The 16,809-nt window shown below is 51.3% G+C and overlaps 7 protein-coding genes across 7 annotated transcripts; 3 read left to right on the top strand and 4 right to left on the bottom strand.

Annotated features, from left to right (window-relative positions):
* Positions 1 to 1,456: 1,456 nt before the first annotated feature.
* K441DRAFT_661632 (uncharacterized protein) lies at positions 1,457 to 2,075 on the bottom strand. The gene is made up of 4 exons (XM_067648907.1): positions 1,959 to 2,075; positions 1,803 to 1,919; positions 1,669 to 1,700; positions 1,457 to 1,635 (listed from the first exon to the last, which is right to left on the bottom strand). The coding sequence occupies exons 1-4, from the start codon at positions 1,978 to 1,980 to the stop codon at positions 1,519 to 1,521; spliced, it is 288 nt and encodes a 95-aa protein (XP_067502834.1). The 5' UTR covers positions 1,981 to 2,075; the 3' UTR covers positions 1,457 to 1,518.
* On the bottom strand, positions 1,806 to 2,209 carry K441DRAFT_661631 (uncharacterized protein). The gene has a single exon (XM_067648906.1). It carries the CDS (start codon positions 2,196 to 2,198, stop codon positions 1,980 to 1,982), a length of 219 nt encoding a protein of 72 aa, XP_067502833.1. The 5' UTR covers positions 2,199 to 2,209; the 3' UTR covers positions 1,806 to 1,979.
* A 1,908-nt stretch (positions 2,210 to 4,117) lies between these two features.
* On the bottom strand, positions 4,118 to 8,699 carry K441DRAFT_661628 (uncharacterized protein). The gene is made up of 4 exons (XM_067648905.1): positions 8,611 to 8,699; positions 6,622 to 8,544; positions 6,313 to 6,396; positions 4,118 to 6,262 (listed from the first exon to the last, which is right to left on the bottom strand). The coding sequence occupies exons 2-4, from the start codon at positions 8,375 to 8,377 to the stop codon at positions 4,452 to 4,454; spliced, it is 3,651 nt and encodes a 1,216-aa protein (XP_067502832.1). The 5' UTR covers positions 8,378 to 8,544; positions 8,611 to 8,699; the 3' UTR covers positions 4,118 to 4,451.
* A 61-nt stretch (positions 8,700 to 8,760) lies between these two features.
* On the top strand, positions 8,761 to 10,169 carry K441DRAFT_661627 (uncharacterized protein). Its single transcript, XM_067648904.1, has one exon. The coding sequence runs from the start codon at positions 8,863 to 8,865 to the stop codon at positions 9,784 to 9,786; it is 924 nt and encodes a 307-aa protein (XP_067502831.1). The 5' UTR covers positions 8,761 to 8,862; the 3' UTR covers positions 9,787 to 10,169.
* A 252-nt stretch (positions 10,170 to 10,421) lies between these two features.
* On the top strand, positions 10,422 to 12,311 carry K441DRAFT_638351 (mitochondrial 37S ribosomal protein bS1m). Its single transcript, XM_067646535.1, has one exon. The coding sequence runs from the start codon at positions 10,474 to 10,476 to the stop codon at positions 11,944 to 11,946; it is 1,473 nt and encodes a 490-aa protein (XP_067502830.1). The 5' UTR covers positions 10,422 to 10,473; the 3' UTR covers positions 11,947 to 12,311.
* Positions 12,312 to 13,751: 1,440 nt separating this feature from the next.
* Positions 13,752 to 14,777, bottom strand: K441DRAFT_723348 (uncharacterized protein; the record flags this gene model as incomplete). The annotated part of the gene is made up of 2 exons (XM_067654087.1): positions 14,232 to 14,777; positions 13,752 to 13,972 (listed from the first exon to the last, which is right to left on the bottom strand). The coding sequence occupies exons 1-2, from the start codon at positions 14,584 to 14,586 to the stop codon at positions 13,752 to 13,754; spliced, it is 576 nt and encodes a 191-aa protein (XP_067502829.1). The 5' UTR covers positions 14,587 to 14,777.
* Positions 14,778 to 15,152: 375 nt separating this feature from the next.
* On the top strand, positions 15,153 to 15,650 carry K441DRAFT_428758 (uncharacterized protein; the record flags this gene model as incomplete). The annotated part of the gene is made up of 1 exon (XM_067641612.1): positions 15,153 to 15,650. A coding segment is annotated over one exon (498 nt), but the record flags the coding sequence as incomplete, so codon positions are not given.
* Between the last annotated feature and the right edge of the window lie 1,159 nt (positions 15,651 to 16,809).

The raw sequence follows: 16,809 nt of genomic DNA, 5'->3' as shown, positions 1-16,809 counted from the left end.
TTCTAGGTGAGGAAGTAGAGGATTTAGCTAAGGATCTTATTAAGTAAGTAGCAGAGCTCTATGCAGGGCCCGATCGCGATGCAGAAACGGATAAGGATAGCTCCGAATAGCCTTAAATAAAGCTTAATAAGGCTTTATAAGCCTTACAAAAGCTTTGTCTCTATAAGGAATAATAAAAAGATAGTGAAAGAGACTTAATTACAAGTCTTATAAGACACGAACGTCGAATTTAAGGCTAATAAGCTCGCAACACCAAACAAAAGACAATTACGACTTATTTTAGTATAGCGAATCGCTCGATTTTGACGTCGGGCATATAAATATAAGATATCATTACCCAATTTTAGCTTTTAGTGTATTTGACGTACAAATATTGAATATAACGATACCCTTAATATAACGATACGCTTGGCCGTACAAACCGTATCGTACTAACCAGTTTTTACTGTATTAAGAAGCACTTCCTAAATTATTAGAGTAAACTAAAATGTAGTGGTAGAGTAATAGCTTACTTCTTACTAGGCTAAGTAGGCGTAACTAGGTCTTTAACTGCTCTAGTAATCGCATTTCACTACCATAACTTAGATTACCCTGATACTTTAGCAGCTGCTTTTTAATAGTACTAAGAAGCAGCTCCTAAAGTATTAGGGTAATCTAAGTTATGGTGGTGGAATGCGATCGCTGGAGCAGTTAAAGAAGTCGACGTGACCCTGTTTTAAAAACGAACTCACCCTTTTTAAGGCTGTATCTCGCCCCCTAATAGACCAGATAGATGGTTAAAACTTTAAAAATATAATAAAGAAATGGCTTAGAATTCAATTGCATTAGAAACTAAGGCCGTAACTACTAGGCTGGCCCCGTTGTAGTTGCTTAAAGTTGGCATGCGTTGAGAATCGCGCCCGGTTTACAGCAAACGTGCGCTTCGCAGAGGATTGCTGGGTCACGTGGAGTTGAGGGTTAGTAAGAAGTTATGCAAAGGGGCGGGCCTGCCAATCATCTACGAAGCGGCTGAGGCACCTGAGATAACCTCATCACGACTCTACAGGGCAAGGCACCTGGTCGTTGATCAATACTTTGGCCTCATTTTCTTCAGCTCTACGATCACGAGGTGAGGTTGTTCGGATATTTCCATTTAGTATCGGCGATTAATCCACATACGGGCTAGTAGAAGGCTTGATCGACACGCACTTACACCCTCCTGTCAGCTCCGGTGGTTAGCGCCTTACTAGTGACGCCTCTCGCGCGGAGATCCTCATATAGATTAGTGTGAGTTTTCCCGTCTTGGCAGCGAGCTTCGAAAGACCTCAATATAAAAAATTTATGAAGCTTTTTAAACCCAATGATTGTATGGTAGATTGCCTATATACGAATATTTCTAAAGTCACAGTAGTCATATAAGTGTTAAAATCAACGCTTAGCAATCAAATGAGTGTCCAAATGTCTCCAAGCTCCTGATTCCTCCAAGCTTTCTACTATCCTCTACCACTTAGTAGGTCCCCCTTCTGCTTCAATTACTGCCTAAAGGCGTGCAGGCATAGAAGCAACTAGATCCTCAAAGTAGCAGGCCTCCAGATTCTCCCATTCAGATTTAATAGCTGCTTGCATTGCTTCTTTTATTAACAGGCAAGGCTTCCGCTTAGCTAATTAAGTCTTCATTAAATTCCAAACGGCCTTAATTAGATTAAGATCTGGGCTGTTTACTAGCCACTAAAGTAACTTAATATTATCTTCCTGGAACTTGGCGGTAGTAATACGAGCTCTATAACAGGGAGCTCCGTCTATTTATATAATTATTAGGGTACTTCCAAATTCGTAATCAGGGAAATATACATCATACTCAGCGTTATAGAAGTCGTAGAATTCTTTAAGCTTTGGATATATGTGATCCAGAAAGCCCTGCGCCGTAATATTGCCCCATTCTTCCTTATTCTAAAATAGTAGAGGCCCTTTTTCTGCACCGTAGAATGCAGCCCATACCATTATATAAGGTACGTCAGTAAACTTAGGACGGAGGCAGTTAGGATAAAATCGTTCACCAGGTCTTCTAAAGACATAGAGCCGCTAGTGCCCACCACAATACATAGCTGCCTTATCTGTCCACATAACTCTCCACCAATCCTCTTTTTGGAAGTAACGGTAAGCCAATACAAATGCCAACCGGGCGCAACGGTGAGCTGCAGTAAGCCAGGGCTTTGCATGAGCAACGCAGCGTCAATAGCCCTCCTTCTTAAGATATCGGGCGACTGTAGAGTCGGAACAAGGGACTCCTGCGTAGAAGGAAAGCTCTAAGTAGGTAAGGCGACGCGCCCAAGAATTTGACTCTAGGAAATCAACCAGTCGACGCCGAATTGGCAAGCCGTATGCAAGAGTATTGCGATAGCCACCACGTGTCAGGGTTTGCACTTCATTAACAATACGGTGGACAGTAGAATATAGTTGCTTAACTAATGCAGCAATGCGAGAAACAGGTTCTTAAAGGTAGCGATAGAGGCCTTTAATCATGCATCTCAGGGAGTAAGGAACAAGCGCTCGAGCGTTACTTTCCTGAAGCCGTCAGCGACGTTAAATACGTTCTACAGCTCACTCCTCCCGCTCCTATTCCTCGCGTCTTTCCTGTCTATTAAGACGAGCAATTGCTCAGCGAATGCGACGGTTTAGGGTAGTAGGCGTTAGAGTAAAAGAACTAGATGCAGCAGAACAAGTAGAGGGAGTATTCGGCACAGTCGTATTACCAGGTAAGAAAGGAGCGAATAAGCCAAAGAAGCTTCCAAAGCTAGGAAGGCGCAGTGGAGCTCCAGGAGGATCAGGTAAAGTAGGTTCTAGAGTTCCTTCCGTACGGGAAGGATCGTACCCAGGAGAAGGCATAGTGGATACCTTTAAGGATAAAATCTAAAAGATTTTAGTCAGAACTTATTATAGGAATATACAAATTTAGCATAAAAAGTAGTAAGGATAGTATTAACTTATAACAGGTGCAGATAAACATCTTTATACTTTAATCTGCAGAGCCATCCAAAGTCCCTCACAATCGCGCCAAGACTTAATATTCATCTAAACTCAGAAACCTTATCTGTAACCACCGCCATCAATATCCGTCTCAACAGCGTAATCAATACATCCGAGGGCCTATTTCTAACTTCTACGAAGTCACCTGGGATAAAGGCAAGCCATTTTTAAACTTTGTTACCACCAAAAAGGTTATCCGGACGCTAGAACAGAAGAATAAGGCAAAGGTCGTAATAGAGGCTTAAGGAAGTTAAGGATTGTCATAAACAACGCGTCGGTGGCTTAGAAGAGGGGTAGGAAACTAGAAGACGTGTTGTTAATTAGTAGAGACTTCCTGAGTCAGGTTCCCCACCGCGTGGAGCTCACCAATACACCTGATCACGATGCGGCTGGCAGAGGCGTCGAAGAGCTTCAAATTGACTGTCAGGTGAGGTTGTTCGGCAGTCTCTTTTTGATATTCAGCTGCCAAGACGGAATGCACTGAATTCGGGTTAGTTGGTGGCTTAATCAAAGGCGCTAACCACCGGAGTTGACGAGAGGGTGTACAACGAGATACGCCGAGGTGGTGGAGTTGTACGCCAAGAAATGTGGCTAAGGCTATCCGGATAGTCTCCGGATACTATTAGCTGGTAGGTCTATTATCCGAGAGGGCTGTCCTATCCCACGCAAGTCTGAGGACGAGCAAGGGAACGGAACATGAGAACAGTGAGTCCCATGACACTTATTAATTAACACGCCTTCTATTCTGCTTATATAGAGGCTAATAAACAATATAGGCAACAGGAAGGCTCTATTAGAGCCATTGCCAAATACTATAAGGAAACCTCGCGATGATAAGGAGTGGCAGAGGCGGCAGCGTCCTTCAAGGACTTATTTTGGCTGCAGTATCTGTAAAATACTGTTCTGCAGGAAGGACAACTGCCAAAGACCTTATATCGGGCGACTTAACTCTAAAGAATAAGCCTATGTATTAATTTGCTATGAAGTCGAAAGTTTTATATTTCTGAGCACAAGCATTAAATTCTATTGATCTGATTGGTAGGCTGTTATCGATAACACGGGTGCCCAAGTTGACGTGTTAGGGGATAGAACACCACTATTCTGCTTTTTGTTGGCTTTTACGGTATACAGCAAAAATATCACGAGATCCAGGCGGATGAAACTTGAACTAACAACGAATGCATGATGCTGACTTCAGGATACGTCGACAAAAGAATAACTAGCTGACATGGAGCGCTAAGAGAGCAGAAATGCCATCTACCTGCATACCTACACTGACTGTACCAACTATGGCTTCACACACGCCTCTCCACCAAGAATGCAAGCACTTCCTACACCATCTACTAACAAGGCATACTTCTTTTGGACCCTTGTAACTCAAAATTCCACCTACAAGGTTTCCACAACCGTCGCTAATAGCAATAAGACCACCGTCTCGCATCGTACTAATTTCCTCCGTCCCAACCAACCCAGTTCCTGCCCATGACTCGCCATACCCGAACTTCTCCGCTCCTTAGATCGCCGACCTTGAAGCCTTCAACCCTCACCTTTCTGCTCTCGCGCCCTTGTTCCCATGCCCGGACCTTCTTTTTCGTGCCATCCCAGTCCACCACTACGCCCACATGATCCGGTTTACCGACTTCTATCGCGTACTTCGCATGCATAGGCCCATGTTTACCTTGGAACCTTGCATTGCGGAAAGTCACGATGTCGCCGGGACGAATTTCGTCATACTGGAGCGTCGACGCGTTAGCCAGATTGGCGTAGACGAGAGCTCCATACGAGCGCGTGCTAATGGGTTTGAGGGCCTTTGCGTGTGGGAGTAGGAGCTCGAGAATGAGAGCTTGGGGTGTGCCGTCGCCGACGACCGTGTTTTGCTTGCTTTGGACGTCTTCAGCGATACGCATGCCAAACTTGGTGTGGGCTTCTTCTAGTTGATCTTGGCGGAGTCGTGCAGGTGGTGGATCGTGCCGTTGCTCTAGTTTGACTTTAGAGACGTTGTTTGCGTCGAAGAGAGCAGTGACAAGAGTCTGGGAGTAGTCAATGTAGAGAATATAAACCGCTTTCTCTACTGTGTTTCCGGAGTACGATTCATCGATTTCTATTAGGAGGTCCTTCCGATTTTGAAATGCAGGGGGTGGGGTGTTTGGCTGTGTCCACCAGTGCGTCGAGGCACCGAGGTCAACGTCGCTAGCGATGTATCCGTGGTCAGTAGAAGGCCGGGGCTGATCCACGGATGTGCGGGATGGTGGCACAGCATGACGATTTGTGTCAAGGGATTTACGAGGAATAGAGCGGTTACTTGAGGTATCCGGTGGAGGAGGCGGGGGAGCTGGTCGGTCTAGAGGTGGAGGAGCTGGCCGCTGGTGTGGGGGTGCTTGAGGTGGCAGAGGTGGTGGCCTATCGCCGGATCTGCGCGGAGGTGGGCTTGAGTAGAGTTCATCCTCATCAGATGACTCTGCTGCCTCATTATGAGGCATCGGTGGAGGCATTCCTGGCGGAGGTATGGCCGGGGGTGGGGGTGCTGCGCGTGAAATTCCCGCCGCGTACCGATACGGATCATAATCCTCATCTTCGTCTATCGTGCTTGTATCGCGTGGAGGTGGGATAGGGGGGGGCGCAGCTCTTGGGGAATCCATAGACAATCTGTTACTCGGAGGCTGTTGTGGCGGACGAGGGGGAACCGCACGGGGCGTTGCCGTCGGAGGAAGAGGCGGAGGGCCCACTGGGCCTGGCAGGCTCGGAGATCGAATTGCAGGTGGTGTGTCTTCGGTAGTTGTGCTCTCACCCAAGCTTGATTCTCTTGCATGTGACTTCAATGCATCTTTATGAGTCGCCCCCGGAGCGATATCTGTATCGTAATCGCCCTCATACTCAGTCTCACCTTCACTACGGTCACCTCCTGTGGGACGCCTATTTGTGTTGTCCATTGTTGACTGACGAGACGGAGGGGCGGCTGTGGGTGGTGGGGGCGGAGGAGGGCGGGATTGCGCTGATGGAGATGTCGGGCTAGCTAGAGGGATTGGTGGTATACGACTAGCTCTTTTCTCTGGTAAGGGGGTGGATGAAGAATCTTGGGACATTACATTAGACGCGAAATGAGAACTACGTTTTGACGGAGGCTGGTGCGATAGGGTATTGGGTGACATAGGAGGCGCGTCGTGAATAGGCAGTTCACTCGCGTTGCCGGTCAACTCGTCGTCAGACTCTGAACCTGGGCTTGGTGATCTGACGGCAGGAGGGGGAACCGGCCAAGCTATAACAATTAGGAACTCAGCCGCAAATTTAGTAAGGAGAGCGACGCACATGCTGTGGTAACTGCCGGCCTATCGCCAGGTACTGGAGGGGCTGACCTTTCTGTGGAGGGGGGCAGAGGAGGAATGGGCCGTTCTATAGATGTCAGAGGTTCGTTGGGGGAACGAAGACAAGATAAGAATAGAGCCAGATTTCCACATAACCTACTGCCGGTAACCCAAATGGTCATGACAATCTCTGAAGTTCCATCAAGGTCTGAGAAAGGCTTCACGATGGATAGTTCAAGAATTGACGATGGCCAGGGTCCGAAGGCTCTGCGGAAAATACTGCTAACTGGCCGACGAGGGATAAGAAACTTACGTTGAGGTGGCGGAGGAGCTCCATGCTCTTCTGTACTGGTGCGCTGAGGGTGCTCAGGTTCCACGTCCTCAACATCCGGCACTTCATCGGCGGCTCGTTCTTCAGTAATAGGATGCGCGTTCTCTTCCTCCTTTTCCACCGCCAATTCAGGTTTCTCAGAATCCGGGCTTCTGACCACAGACATTCCTGGAACAGGTATCATCGGAATACGTTGTTGAGGAATCGAATAACCAGAATAGCCTTCCGCGTCATCCGTTGATTTTCTTTCCGTAGGCGCAGACGCTTTCTTCTTTTTTGGTATATCACCAGGCATTGGCATACCCCCTGGGGGGCCAAACATCCCAGCCATTCCCATACCTCCACTCATTTTGGCCATGCGCTCTCGCAGTTCCATTCTTCGCCTAGTTTCAGCATCCATCTCATCTTCTTCCTCCTCTTCTCCCCCACTCTCTGGTGCATCCTCTTCATCACCAACGTCAGGCTCTTGAGCCGGCGCGGCTGGAGCTCTCTCTAGAGCAACTGGGCCCTTATGCCGTGACCTTTCTTCTTCGTCTTCAACGCTCGTAGATGTTCCTTCAGCGTCTTCAGTTTCGCCTGCGCCCGATTGGTCTGCATCATTAGCATCACTGAAGAGATCACGATTACGCGGCATAATCTCAGGTGACTTCGTACCATGAGATAGTCTCCTCGCTGGTGGAGGACGAGCATTCTCGCGTGGTACGTCTGATGATCCTCGTTCGGCTGTTTCGCCGCTTTGCGCCTTCTCCGGGTCCGCTCCATCAGCCTCGGTTGGAACCTTCTTTTCATGAGACTCTGTACGCCTTTTGGGAGGTGGCTTTTTGGGCTTCTCTTTATGTGCAGCTTGAGCACGCTGAGCTTGTTCCAATTGCTGTTTCTGAAGTAATGCTATCCTCTCCTTCAGACTAGTAGGCTTAGGGGCGTCCCCGCTGTCTGCTGCAGGGGCAGACATTGTAGGTGCCAAGCCAGCTTTCTCCGCATTCTCTTGATTCTGTGCTGTTCGCTCCGCAATCTCAGGATCTTCTCCACGACGGTAGGTCTTCGCCTGTACTGGTTCGCGCGGAGGTGGGACATAGGCATTGCGGCTTGGAGGAGGAGCAACAAATGGCTTCTTGATGAAAGTGCTTGGTGGCCCGCCACCAAGTTTGAAGGGAGCTATCGGAGCGGCAGCTGATTTGTTGAATGCCGCAATGCGATCACGGAATGAGCTTGGCTTTTCCGCAACTGCCGGTGGCGGGGCCTTGGTAGCTGGAACTGCTGAGGTAGGCTTTGAAGCTGGCGAAGGTTTTGAAGCCGGCGGGAGGTTTTGTGATGAGGGTGGAGACTTGGGAGTGCTCGCAGAGGGCGGTGATTTTGGCGAAGCATGGGATTTTGTCACAACGGGGATCTCTACCGGAGGTACGATTGGTTTTGGAGGTTCGGGCTCTTCCTGTTTAACCGGAGCAGTTTCCTGTGGTATTTCTGGAGTGGGCGGTTGTACAGGAGTAGCCGGAGCCTCGAGAGGCCTATGCCGTGATGCCCTGTTTGGTCGTGGGGGAGGGGCCGGCTCAAACTTCTCCACAAAGTTTTTAGGAAACAAGCCGTCCTTCTTCGTCCCACTATCATCGATGTACTCGCCAACATACCAGTCAGCGTCTTCCTCCTCGGTGACGGTGATGATTTGGCCCTGAGTAAAACTCAAATCATCCTCGTGCGGCGAGGTATAGTCGTAGACGGCCTTGACTTTGAAATGCGTCATCGTGGCGTAGAGTATGCGAATGCTTGAGGTTGGCTAGAAAGATAGAAAAGCTCCGGCCTACCGTTCCTAGCCACAGATACCCAACAGTACCAGAAAAAGATGCTGTCGGCAGTCTTTGAAGGGGCAATTGTGGGATTGCGGACGATGATGCACCGAATTACGTATATCTGGAGGTTCACGGCTGCGTCAGCTGGAGTTCTATAGCAAGTAATGGGCAGGCGAGCAGAAGGAACCTATTCTGAGCAGTGACTATGCAGCATAGGGCATGTCCCCAGCGATCGCAGAGTGTTGTTTTGAGGATGATGACAAGGTGGTGTTCTTGTCGTCACTACAGTGGGCAGTAAGTCAATGCACGCACGAAACAGCGGGGCGACGATTGGAACCATCCCTCCGCACCGCAAACACCCCCGTCCATCTCGCACCAACTCATCAGCACCACTAACAACTTAAGGACATGCCGTGGAGAGCTGAGCTGCCTTAGTAGCATGGGTCCTAAGTCTATCCTCAAGAAAACGTCTCCGCCAACCAACCCGCCACCTTCAGCTTCAAAACCGGACAATGAACGCCACCTTGAAATTGCACTCCATCATGCCAACTTGATTCAGCAGCAGAAAGATGTGGAGCGGGACATTCTTAGGGCCAGTATGGCCCTCATCGAGTTTCCAAGTGCGCCAGATACAAATCCCGCACGTCCCACGCAAAGCGATGCGTCACAGTTCAAGAACCTTATCGTTCCATTTCAACCAAGCGACTATGACTCGCTAATTGAGGAAAGAAACATCGCTGATCTATGCGGCTATGCTCTCTGCCCGCGGCCGCCAAAGAGAGCTCCTCTCGCTGGTAAACTCCAGTTCGTCGACACTAAAGACCGAGGTGTACAAATCGTCAACAAGAAGGAATTGGAAATCTGGTGCTCTGATGACTGCGCGCGGAGGGCTTTGTACGTCAAAGTGCAACTCAATGAGGAGCCTGCGTGGATGAGAAGAGGCGGCATTGGAGACAAGATTGATCTCTTGATCGACAATGTCAAGGAACACCATCATACTGTTCTGCCACTCAGACCAAAGCGTCAAGAAAACACTGTAGCCACAGACAACAGCCCAGAGGAAGCAGAGGAGGATATTGATGAGGAGGAAGAAGCATGGGCTTTAAGAGATGAGGCAATGGAAGAACTCGCGCGCGAACGAGGTGATCAAAACTCTACCATGAGCAAGAAAGATATAATCAAGGCTACGATCGAAGAGAAAATGGCAGCCAAGGCCCCGGTAGCACCATCTCTAGAGAACGAAACTGCTGATCCAGTACATGTCACAATCGAAGGCTACACACCGAAAATAGACACATCCAAGAATCCAAAGTCAAAGCCCGGCCAGGACGAAGACGGAGAGGACAAGGACTGGGACATTTGAAACATAAATTCCAAGCATCGTACCAAAACGATAGCAGTGTCCATAGAACCGTACTTATGCTAATACTAGGCATGTGATGGGATGCTCAGACCTGCCGGATTGGGCGAGCTGTTTATCTTTAAGACTGATAAACGCGAATCAGTGCTGCATTTGATCTGTTCGCTCTCCACTTCTAAGGTAAATTTGGAGGGATCGAAAGCTATAATTACTGGACTAACCAAAGCAGGATCTAGCGATTGCCTCACAACTTAGCCTCGACGCTCTATGAGAAATTTTGACAGGGCTTTTTGAAACCTAGCAGACTAGAGACACTCTCGACTCTTTGAATATTAGAGGCAGTTAGAGATAACCTGACATCTTGAATTGAAAGATTAAAATTTTACACTACTTTCAATGCTACCTATAACGTGATGTCCCAAATATTAAAACGTGGCTATTTCCTAGCCCCTGCCCATGACAGATACTTAGAGCAGAATATACCTCTTCAGCAGTTTATAGGCAATTCAGACTTTTTCGCGAGTCTTACATGGTACCTTCTGCTTCTCCAGAAGCATCTTGCCAAGACCGGATCGGCAGATGTTGCTCCGAAGTTTTCTCTCCATCTGAGTATTGCGTGAGATAGAAGAATAGCAAACTTCATCACTTCGGCTGCTGTGAGGCGGCTGCTGTGATTCTCAATTGCTTACCATGTCCAGGAAGTCACTGTCACCGACAGCACAACTCCTGCGAGCCTCTCGACTCTTTGCGTTACCTAACCCCCTCCCCCGACCCGATGTTGAAATGATAGTCGGCGGTGGAATGCTAAAATCCTCCAATTCAGCAACACTCCCGTATCCGACACACCAAGCCCTTGCCACTCCTCCATCATCACTTGCGCGAGGCGATTGGGGTCTGAAAAGGCCTCTGCCTCTCCGATCAACCACTAGAACTAGCACTCCCGCCGTTCGCATATCCTCCATTGACACAATAGAACACATCACCGACTTCGACTCTGCTGCGGACCACACACAGACACTTCAAAAATGGCAGGAGATGAACATGCCCATATCCAATGCCGCGACATCTAGGATGAACCCGGCGAGGGATTCAGCAAAAAATGTCTTTGAACGGAACCTTGATTCCACCGATCCCAAAGATGCCCTAATAAACAACACCATAAGGGCTGCAAGCAATGTCAAGAGGTGGAAAGTCAAAGGACCTTGGCTGGCTGGAATGGAAGCGGGCGAATTCACGGACTATGTACGCAAAGAACTTAGTCGACGGAAACAGGAGTTCAAGGAGTATCTCGATACATACATTAACAGGAAGGTTATATCCGCGAAGAAGATGATGGCTATGAACCAAGGCAACAACCTGTCAGACGCTGACATTCAAGTCTCTGAAAACGACTATAATGATACCCTCAAACTTCTCCGCCAGGACGCGCAAGACGCTTCGGTGGACTCCGAGCTCTGTGCCCGGGTTATCATCCCATTCCTTGACCTCCCACCGCTCAAGGTCGAGGACCAGCAGTTCTACGCAAGTGCCGTGGGAGGCAGCCGCTATGCGCTCTCTGAGGAAAGCACACCCATGACCACTCACCCGTCCGCTGGTCTATCTTACTTGAGAACCAAATCATACCTCACAAACCACCCTATTCTCGGGCCGCAAGAGAAGCCTCCACCTGTGCCAGCGCGCGTTCTTGCCCCACAACGAACCTCCACCGGAGGTGTCGACTATGCCAGGCTCGGCGTTGCGGGTGTCGTGACAAACGACTCTGCAACGCACAGCCGGGTTGGGAATGTAAAAGGCAAGTCAACTTTAGTTCTAGATACTGAGACGTACGGCGGACAGAAGCTGTGGGTGGAGCCGGTGAATGCGGCCATCAGTCCCACTGGCAGGATTATGCTGGACACTGTGAGAGCGCAGCCATACGCAGTCCAAGTGGAAATGGGAGAATTGGAGGATAAAGTGCCGACGAGGCGTAGCAAACCGCTAACCACAGCCAACCGGCCATCGCATGTGGGACCGGATGGGAGGCCGAGGATGGACGATTTAATTGATGAGAAACCAACCGGTTCCACTGCCAGCGCCAGTGGAATTGGGGGCACTAGCGGAGATAACGTCAAGGATTTGTATGAGCGGCTAAGGGAGAGAATTCGGCAGCAGCAACAACCGTGAACGCCAATGAATTGACCCTGTATATTTTCGACTGTAGCATAAGCATACTGTGTACAATACAATCCATCAGACGCAGACCGACATTGAGGCGTGAAGAAAGTGTGAAGGTCTGTAGTTGAGCTAAGCCCTTCATTTCACAGTCCCAGGTCATCCTCGCCTCCGCTCCCAGCAGTTTCAAATTCAAATTCAAATTCAAATTCAAATTCAAACAGAGCGCTCACCTCATCCTATTCTCCGCATCCAATCTGCCGAGTGCGCGGCCGCGGGCCCTCCAATTACAGAAACTCGCCACCTCTAAATTTGCGCAGTACTGCGCGAATTGTCTCACTGTTCTAGCCTCGTCAAAACGCAGCAGTAGCTTATTCATCCCGACTCCTTACAAAAGCCTTGAGGCGGGAGTGTCGAAGGCAGCAGTAATTGCACCCTGTTAGTCCCTCGGAACTATGCATCAAGTGTATTAGTAACCCTTGCCGTGAATGTCATCTTGCATGCCGAAGGTGAGCATTGCCGTCGCCAGTCAGCTGGACAAGGGTACTTTCTGAAAAGCTTGGTTGTGGCCGGGTTTTCCAATGCTCGGCCCCCGATACGCAAAAGGGCCTGGAGAAGACCTGGCGGCCGGTTGTGGAAGTAAGTGCTGACGGCTTTGACGTCTGGAGAGCCACAGGGTGGTATGGGGTCGGCCGGAGAGCGAAAGGTTCTGGCACAAGCATGATCGTGTGGCCAGTGCGAGGCTGGGTATGGCGGAGTACGGGGTTTCACCATGTACCGCGCCACATTGTGCTTCCTGATTGGGATTTAGAATGCTGACTGTGGCTGGACATCACGGGTTTTGACAGGTGCAGCGTGGTTACATGGCAGAGAAGGGACGAGGTCGCAAGATCATGAATAGAATGAATTTCTTGTTTTGTCGGGACTGGCGATACGGCCCCCAAAATATCTCGCTGGGAAATCTCCACTGTCTCTTTGTAATTTCCCACGTTGCGTAACCGCCGTGGCGCTGTCGGTGAGGCTGAGGAGACCATCCAAAATCGATTACTTTTTGGAGTCTTGGAATACATGGGTTGGGCTCTGGAGTTGCAGAACCCAGACTCAGCGCGACATCTGGCCGAATCTACAGCATGTTTTACGAGGAATGGGGAGATTGGAATTGGGGGTCAAGTTTCGCGTTCTCACGCGCCGAATAGGGCGGCGGCAAGCAGACAAGTAACAGAGAGGGCGGCCTTTGCTTTCTTGGCCGGGTGCTGCTTCTGTGGCTGGATGGTTGGGCGATAGGGAATATCGATTTACGTGGCCTGCGTTGCGGCACAGAAACATACCACACACCTGGGTAGAGAAGACAGACTCTGCTCCCTTCGCATTGTTAGGCTACGAGTCACATGCTCACGGGGACAGCAAGGCTTTCCATTCCAAGTGGGACACGAGAATGCAAAATTTTTTTTTTTTTTAAAGGAAGCAAATGGTGATATTAAGGGTGCCCCGGCGGTGGTGTTGAATCATGGCGAAAGCTGCCCCTGGAGGAGAGCCGAAATGACGGCCAGCGGCGAATGGCAAGCTCTAACTCGTGCTGCACGATGCACAGTTCGCAGAATGCTCTGCATGCAACAGAAGACTGGTAAGAGACGGCTGCATCCCTAGTGCCCGCTGCTTCCCAGGTTTGGGCGCCGCCGCCGACGACGAATGAAGCCGCCGACGACCTCGTGTCAGAATTATCACCCTTCCTCCCCCTGCTCACCAGCCTCAGCGATGGCGAATCTCGTTGGGCTTCAGGCTCAAGACCTCCCCTGGTCGCGGGCTTGTGGACCCCTCTAGCCACCGCTTGTCAAGGCACGGAGCGCAGCACCGCCTCCACCATGAGACAGGCCCAACACCACCTCTTCTCCCGCTAAACCCTTCAGCTGCTCGGCCGACCGCCAGAGACACCGTCCTCGATCACCCGATGAGAATCCCGCCCGCACGATCAGGTCGCCGGTGCTGGCGTCGAACGGGGGCGTTGGTTGGAGCTGGCAGGCTGGCAGGCTAGGTTTTGCTATTCAAGACACCACAGCAGCTTTCGGTACTCCCCTTAGAGTGCCAGAACGGCCAAACCTGGGGCATTGCACTTTCGGACGTGAAGACTCAAAAACCCGCGGTCGGCCTTTTGGTCGCATGTCGTGCTCGCTGTGCTTGCTCATCTCTCCACCAGTGGCCCGAAGCGTCGCTCCTTCAGGCACGGTGTAACAAGCCAGGGATAGGCCGCGAAAGCTTCGAAAGGTCGCGCGGAACGGAGTGTGGCTGATTTCCCTCACCCTGAGGCAGTGCAGGGCTCCAATAACGCTCAACGCCCTGCGACGAAGCTGCCATTCGCGCCCTTTTGGGCAACATTATGGACCCCACCGTCCGACCGTTCATGCATGGCCGTCTGCCGTCATCTTTGGTAGCGTTTTGGTCGGCGTTGTTCCTGAAGTGCAAAGTCGCTGAGCTTTTCTGGCACGCCTTGTCCAGGCTGCACTTTACGCCCGACAGGTATATATCGGGAGATTTTCCGTAGGGCTGCTTCTGAACTACTCCTTCTATCCCGCGCCGTGCATACAAATCTTGCATACCCTGCTGCACGACATTCTCCACATCCTCGACATTCTCGACTCTCGACACTCTCGACATTCCTCGTTCTTGTTTTTCCCTAGCCAATGTCCACCCCTATTCGCTACTACTGCTGAGAAGAGCCTTTTGGACATGATCCAAACTTAGCTCATATATACGCTTAGAGCTGTTTCAGGTTCGCTTGTCACCTGCGCCCTTATACCGTCACCACCACGACCCATTTCCTCATTGTACTCTTGCTGTAAGTTCACGCGCTGCATCTTTATGACCATTTATTGTCCTCAGGTTTGACAGCTTCTAGCCACCTTATCCACCTCTGTTCCTTTTGTTTGTGTTTGTCACCCGCCCCATTCGTCTGAGTTTTCTGTCGCTCTATTTTCCCGACCTACTCCTGTCTTCCTGACATTCTTCTTCGCCCGCCAAAAAGTACTTCGGAAACTTTCGGACTTTTACATCCAGGAGCACAGAAACACCAAATCATTACAAAAACGCACACACAGACAATCATTTTCAGCGTACAATTTTGTGGAGCTTGAGGGTTGAAAGTTAGGGACACCTGTCGCCGGCTCACCCGCAAGGCCCCACCAGCCGAAAATAGCTCTCAACCCTCACTCACCACAGCCACCATGTGTGTTATCGAGTCTAGGACATACGTCTACTCCGACGGCACCCGGAGCACTCTCGAATATCCTCGGTTCTGCAGCCATGCTAGCGGCAAAAACACCTGTCGCGGAACCTCGAGAGAATATACGGAGGTCCGGGATGCTTCGCCGTCCCAGAGACCTTCCCTGCTCCGGGACGATGCGCCTTCTCCGGCCTCTCTTAACCCTCCAACCCCGCCAACAGGCACCGTTTTGTACCAAGAGCGCCAACCCATTGAGCGCCGGCCATCTACCAGAGAAGGGGATCGGAGGCGGAGCACGCGATACATAAATCCAGAAATTGTACTAGACTTTAGCAGCAGCAGGAAGAAAAAGGGGAAGGCTTACCATCGCACATCTCTTGGCGCTGCTTCTATTGGATCAAACGATGCTCATCTCGATTCTCCTGTTTCAGCTGCATCCTACTCCCCTATCAGAACTGGATTTCCTGAGGCCCCTGTCGCCCCACAACCAGCCACGACAGGGTATACTACCATCAACGCCTTCCCAACTGCCCCTACCACCAGGCACCATCGTCACACTTCATCGTCTTCATCCTACAGCACATCCGGCTACACCCCGTCAATCTATGCGCCCTCAGAGCCGGAGTCGATAAGCAGCAGCCGCCGCCGCAGCCGCATCAACCCCGTATCCATTCACAACCCGCAGCTGTCCAGCTCCCCAGCCACCTCGACCGCGTCACCCAGCCCGTTCCGCACGACCCTCGTCACCCCTTCCGACGCCACCTTCCCGACCGACTACCGCGACTTCCGCGACCCAGCGGCGCACGACCACTACGCCGCGCCACCGCCGCCGCCGCTCCCCGACCGCGCCACCGAGAGCGAGCTCCTGCGCCGCCTGCAGCTCGATGACCAGCGTCGCAAGGAGCGCCAGCGCCAGGAGGAGGAGGATCGCCGCCTCGCGGCCAAGCTTGCGGAGGAGGAGGACCGCCGCTTGGCGGAGAAGCTTGCTGCGGATGAGGCGTACCAGGCGAAGATTGAGCGTGGCAGGTTCGATGAAAGGGCGAAGCAGAGGGCAGAGAACCAGATTGCGGAGGCGGAGAAGGCGCGCGCGGAGGCGAGGGAGGAGGCGAGGCGCCAGAAGGCTAGGGAGCGCGATGCGGCGGATGCTATGGAGAGGGAAAGAGAGAGGGAGCGGGAAAGGGCCGAAAGGGAGAGAGAAAAAGAGAGGGAAAGGGATAGGGAACGAGCCGAACGAGAGAAGGAAAGGGAGAGAGCCGAGAAGAAGGAACGAGCCGAAAAGGCAGCCCGGGCCGAGAGGAAAGAAAGAGACCGCCTAGCCGACGAAGTCGAGCGGCGCAAACGCCAGGCCGAGCAGCGAGCCCGCGAAGCCCGCGACGCCCGCGAGAACGAGCAGCGCACAACCAAGACCTCCGACCGCACGAAGACCTCCGATCGCACGAAGACCTCCGACCGCGACCGCCCTAGATCCTCCGACAAGCCCAAAGACACCAAGTCCGCGAAGCTCTCCCGCGAGATCTCAGCCCGCGAGCGCGAAATCCTGCTCCTCGAAACGCAAGCCATCATGGAGCGCGAGCGCGCGGCCGCCGAAGCCCGCGAGCGCGACGAGCACGCCGCCGAGCTGCGCCGCCTCCAGCAGACGTCCGAGTACTGGGACCCGC

This window comes from Cenococcum geophilum, assembly GCF_001692895.1.
Source record: "Cenococcum geophilum 1.58 unplaced genomic scaffold K441scaffold_27, whole genome shotgun sequence".
NCBI lineage: Eukaryota > Fungi > Ascomycota > Dothideomycetes > Gloniales > Gloniaceae > Cenococcum > Cenococcum geophilum.
Note: the sequence above shows the minus strand (reverse complement) of the source record. Positions and strands in the feature narration are given on the sequence as shown.

Excerpts from the sequence above, each read along its gene's own strand:
- K441DRAFT_661632 (XM_067648907.1), bottom strand. The coding sequence starts at position 1,980 with ATGGTATGGGCTGCATTCTACG. Across the intron at positions 1,920-1,958 it reads GGTATGGGCTGCATTCTACG|AATGGGGCAATATTACGGCG; the intron begins GTGCAGAAAAAG and ends AGAATAAGGAAG. Across the intron at positions 1,701-1,802 it reads CCCTGATTACGAATTTGGAA|TAAACAGCCCAGATCTTAAT; the intron begins GTACCCTAATAA and ends TTTAGTGGCTAG.
- K441DRAFT_661631 (XM_067648906.1), bottom strand. The coding sequence starts at position 2,198 with ATGCAAAGCCCTGGCTTACTGCAGCTCACCGTTGCGCCCGGTTGGCAT.
- K441DRAFT_661628 (XM_067648905.1), bottom strand. The coding sequence starts at position 8,377 with ATGACGCATTTCAAAGTCAAGGCCGTCTACGACTATACCTCGCCGCAC. Across the intron at positions 6,397-6,621 it reads AGCTCCTCCGCCACCTCAAC|AACGGCCCATTCCTCCTCTG; the intron begins GTAAGTTTCTTA and ends TGACATCTATAG. Across the intron at positions 6,263-6,312 it reads GCCGGCAGTTACCACAGCAT|CTTGGCCGGTTCCCCCTCCT; the intron begins GTGCGTCGCTCT and ends TAATTGTTATAG.
- K441DRAFT_661627 (XM_067648904.1), top strand. The coding sequence starts at position 8,863 with ATGGGTCCTAAGTCTATCCTCAAGAAAACGTCTCCGCCAACCAACCCG.
- K441DRAFT_638351 (XM_067646535.1), top strand. The coding sequence starts at position 10,474 with ATGTCCAGGAAGTCACTGTCACCGACAGCACAACTCCTGCGAGCCTCT.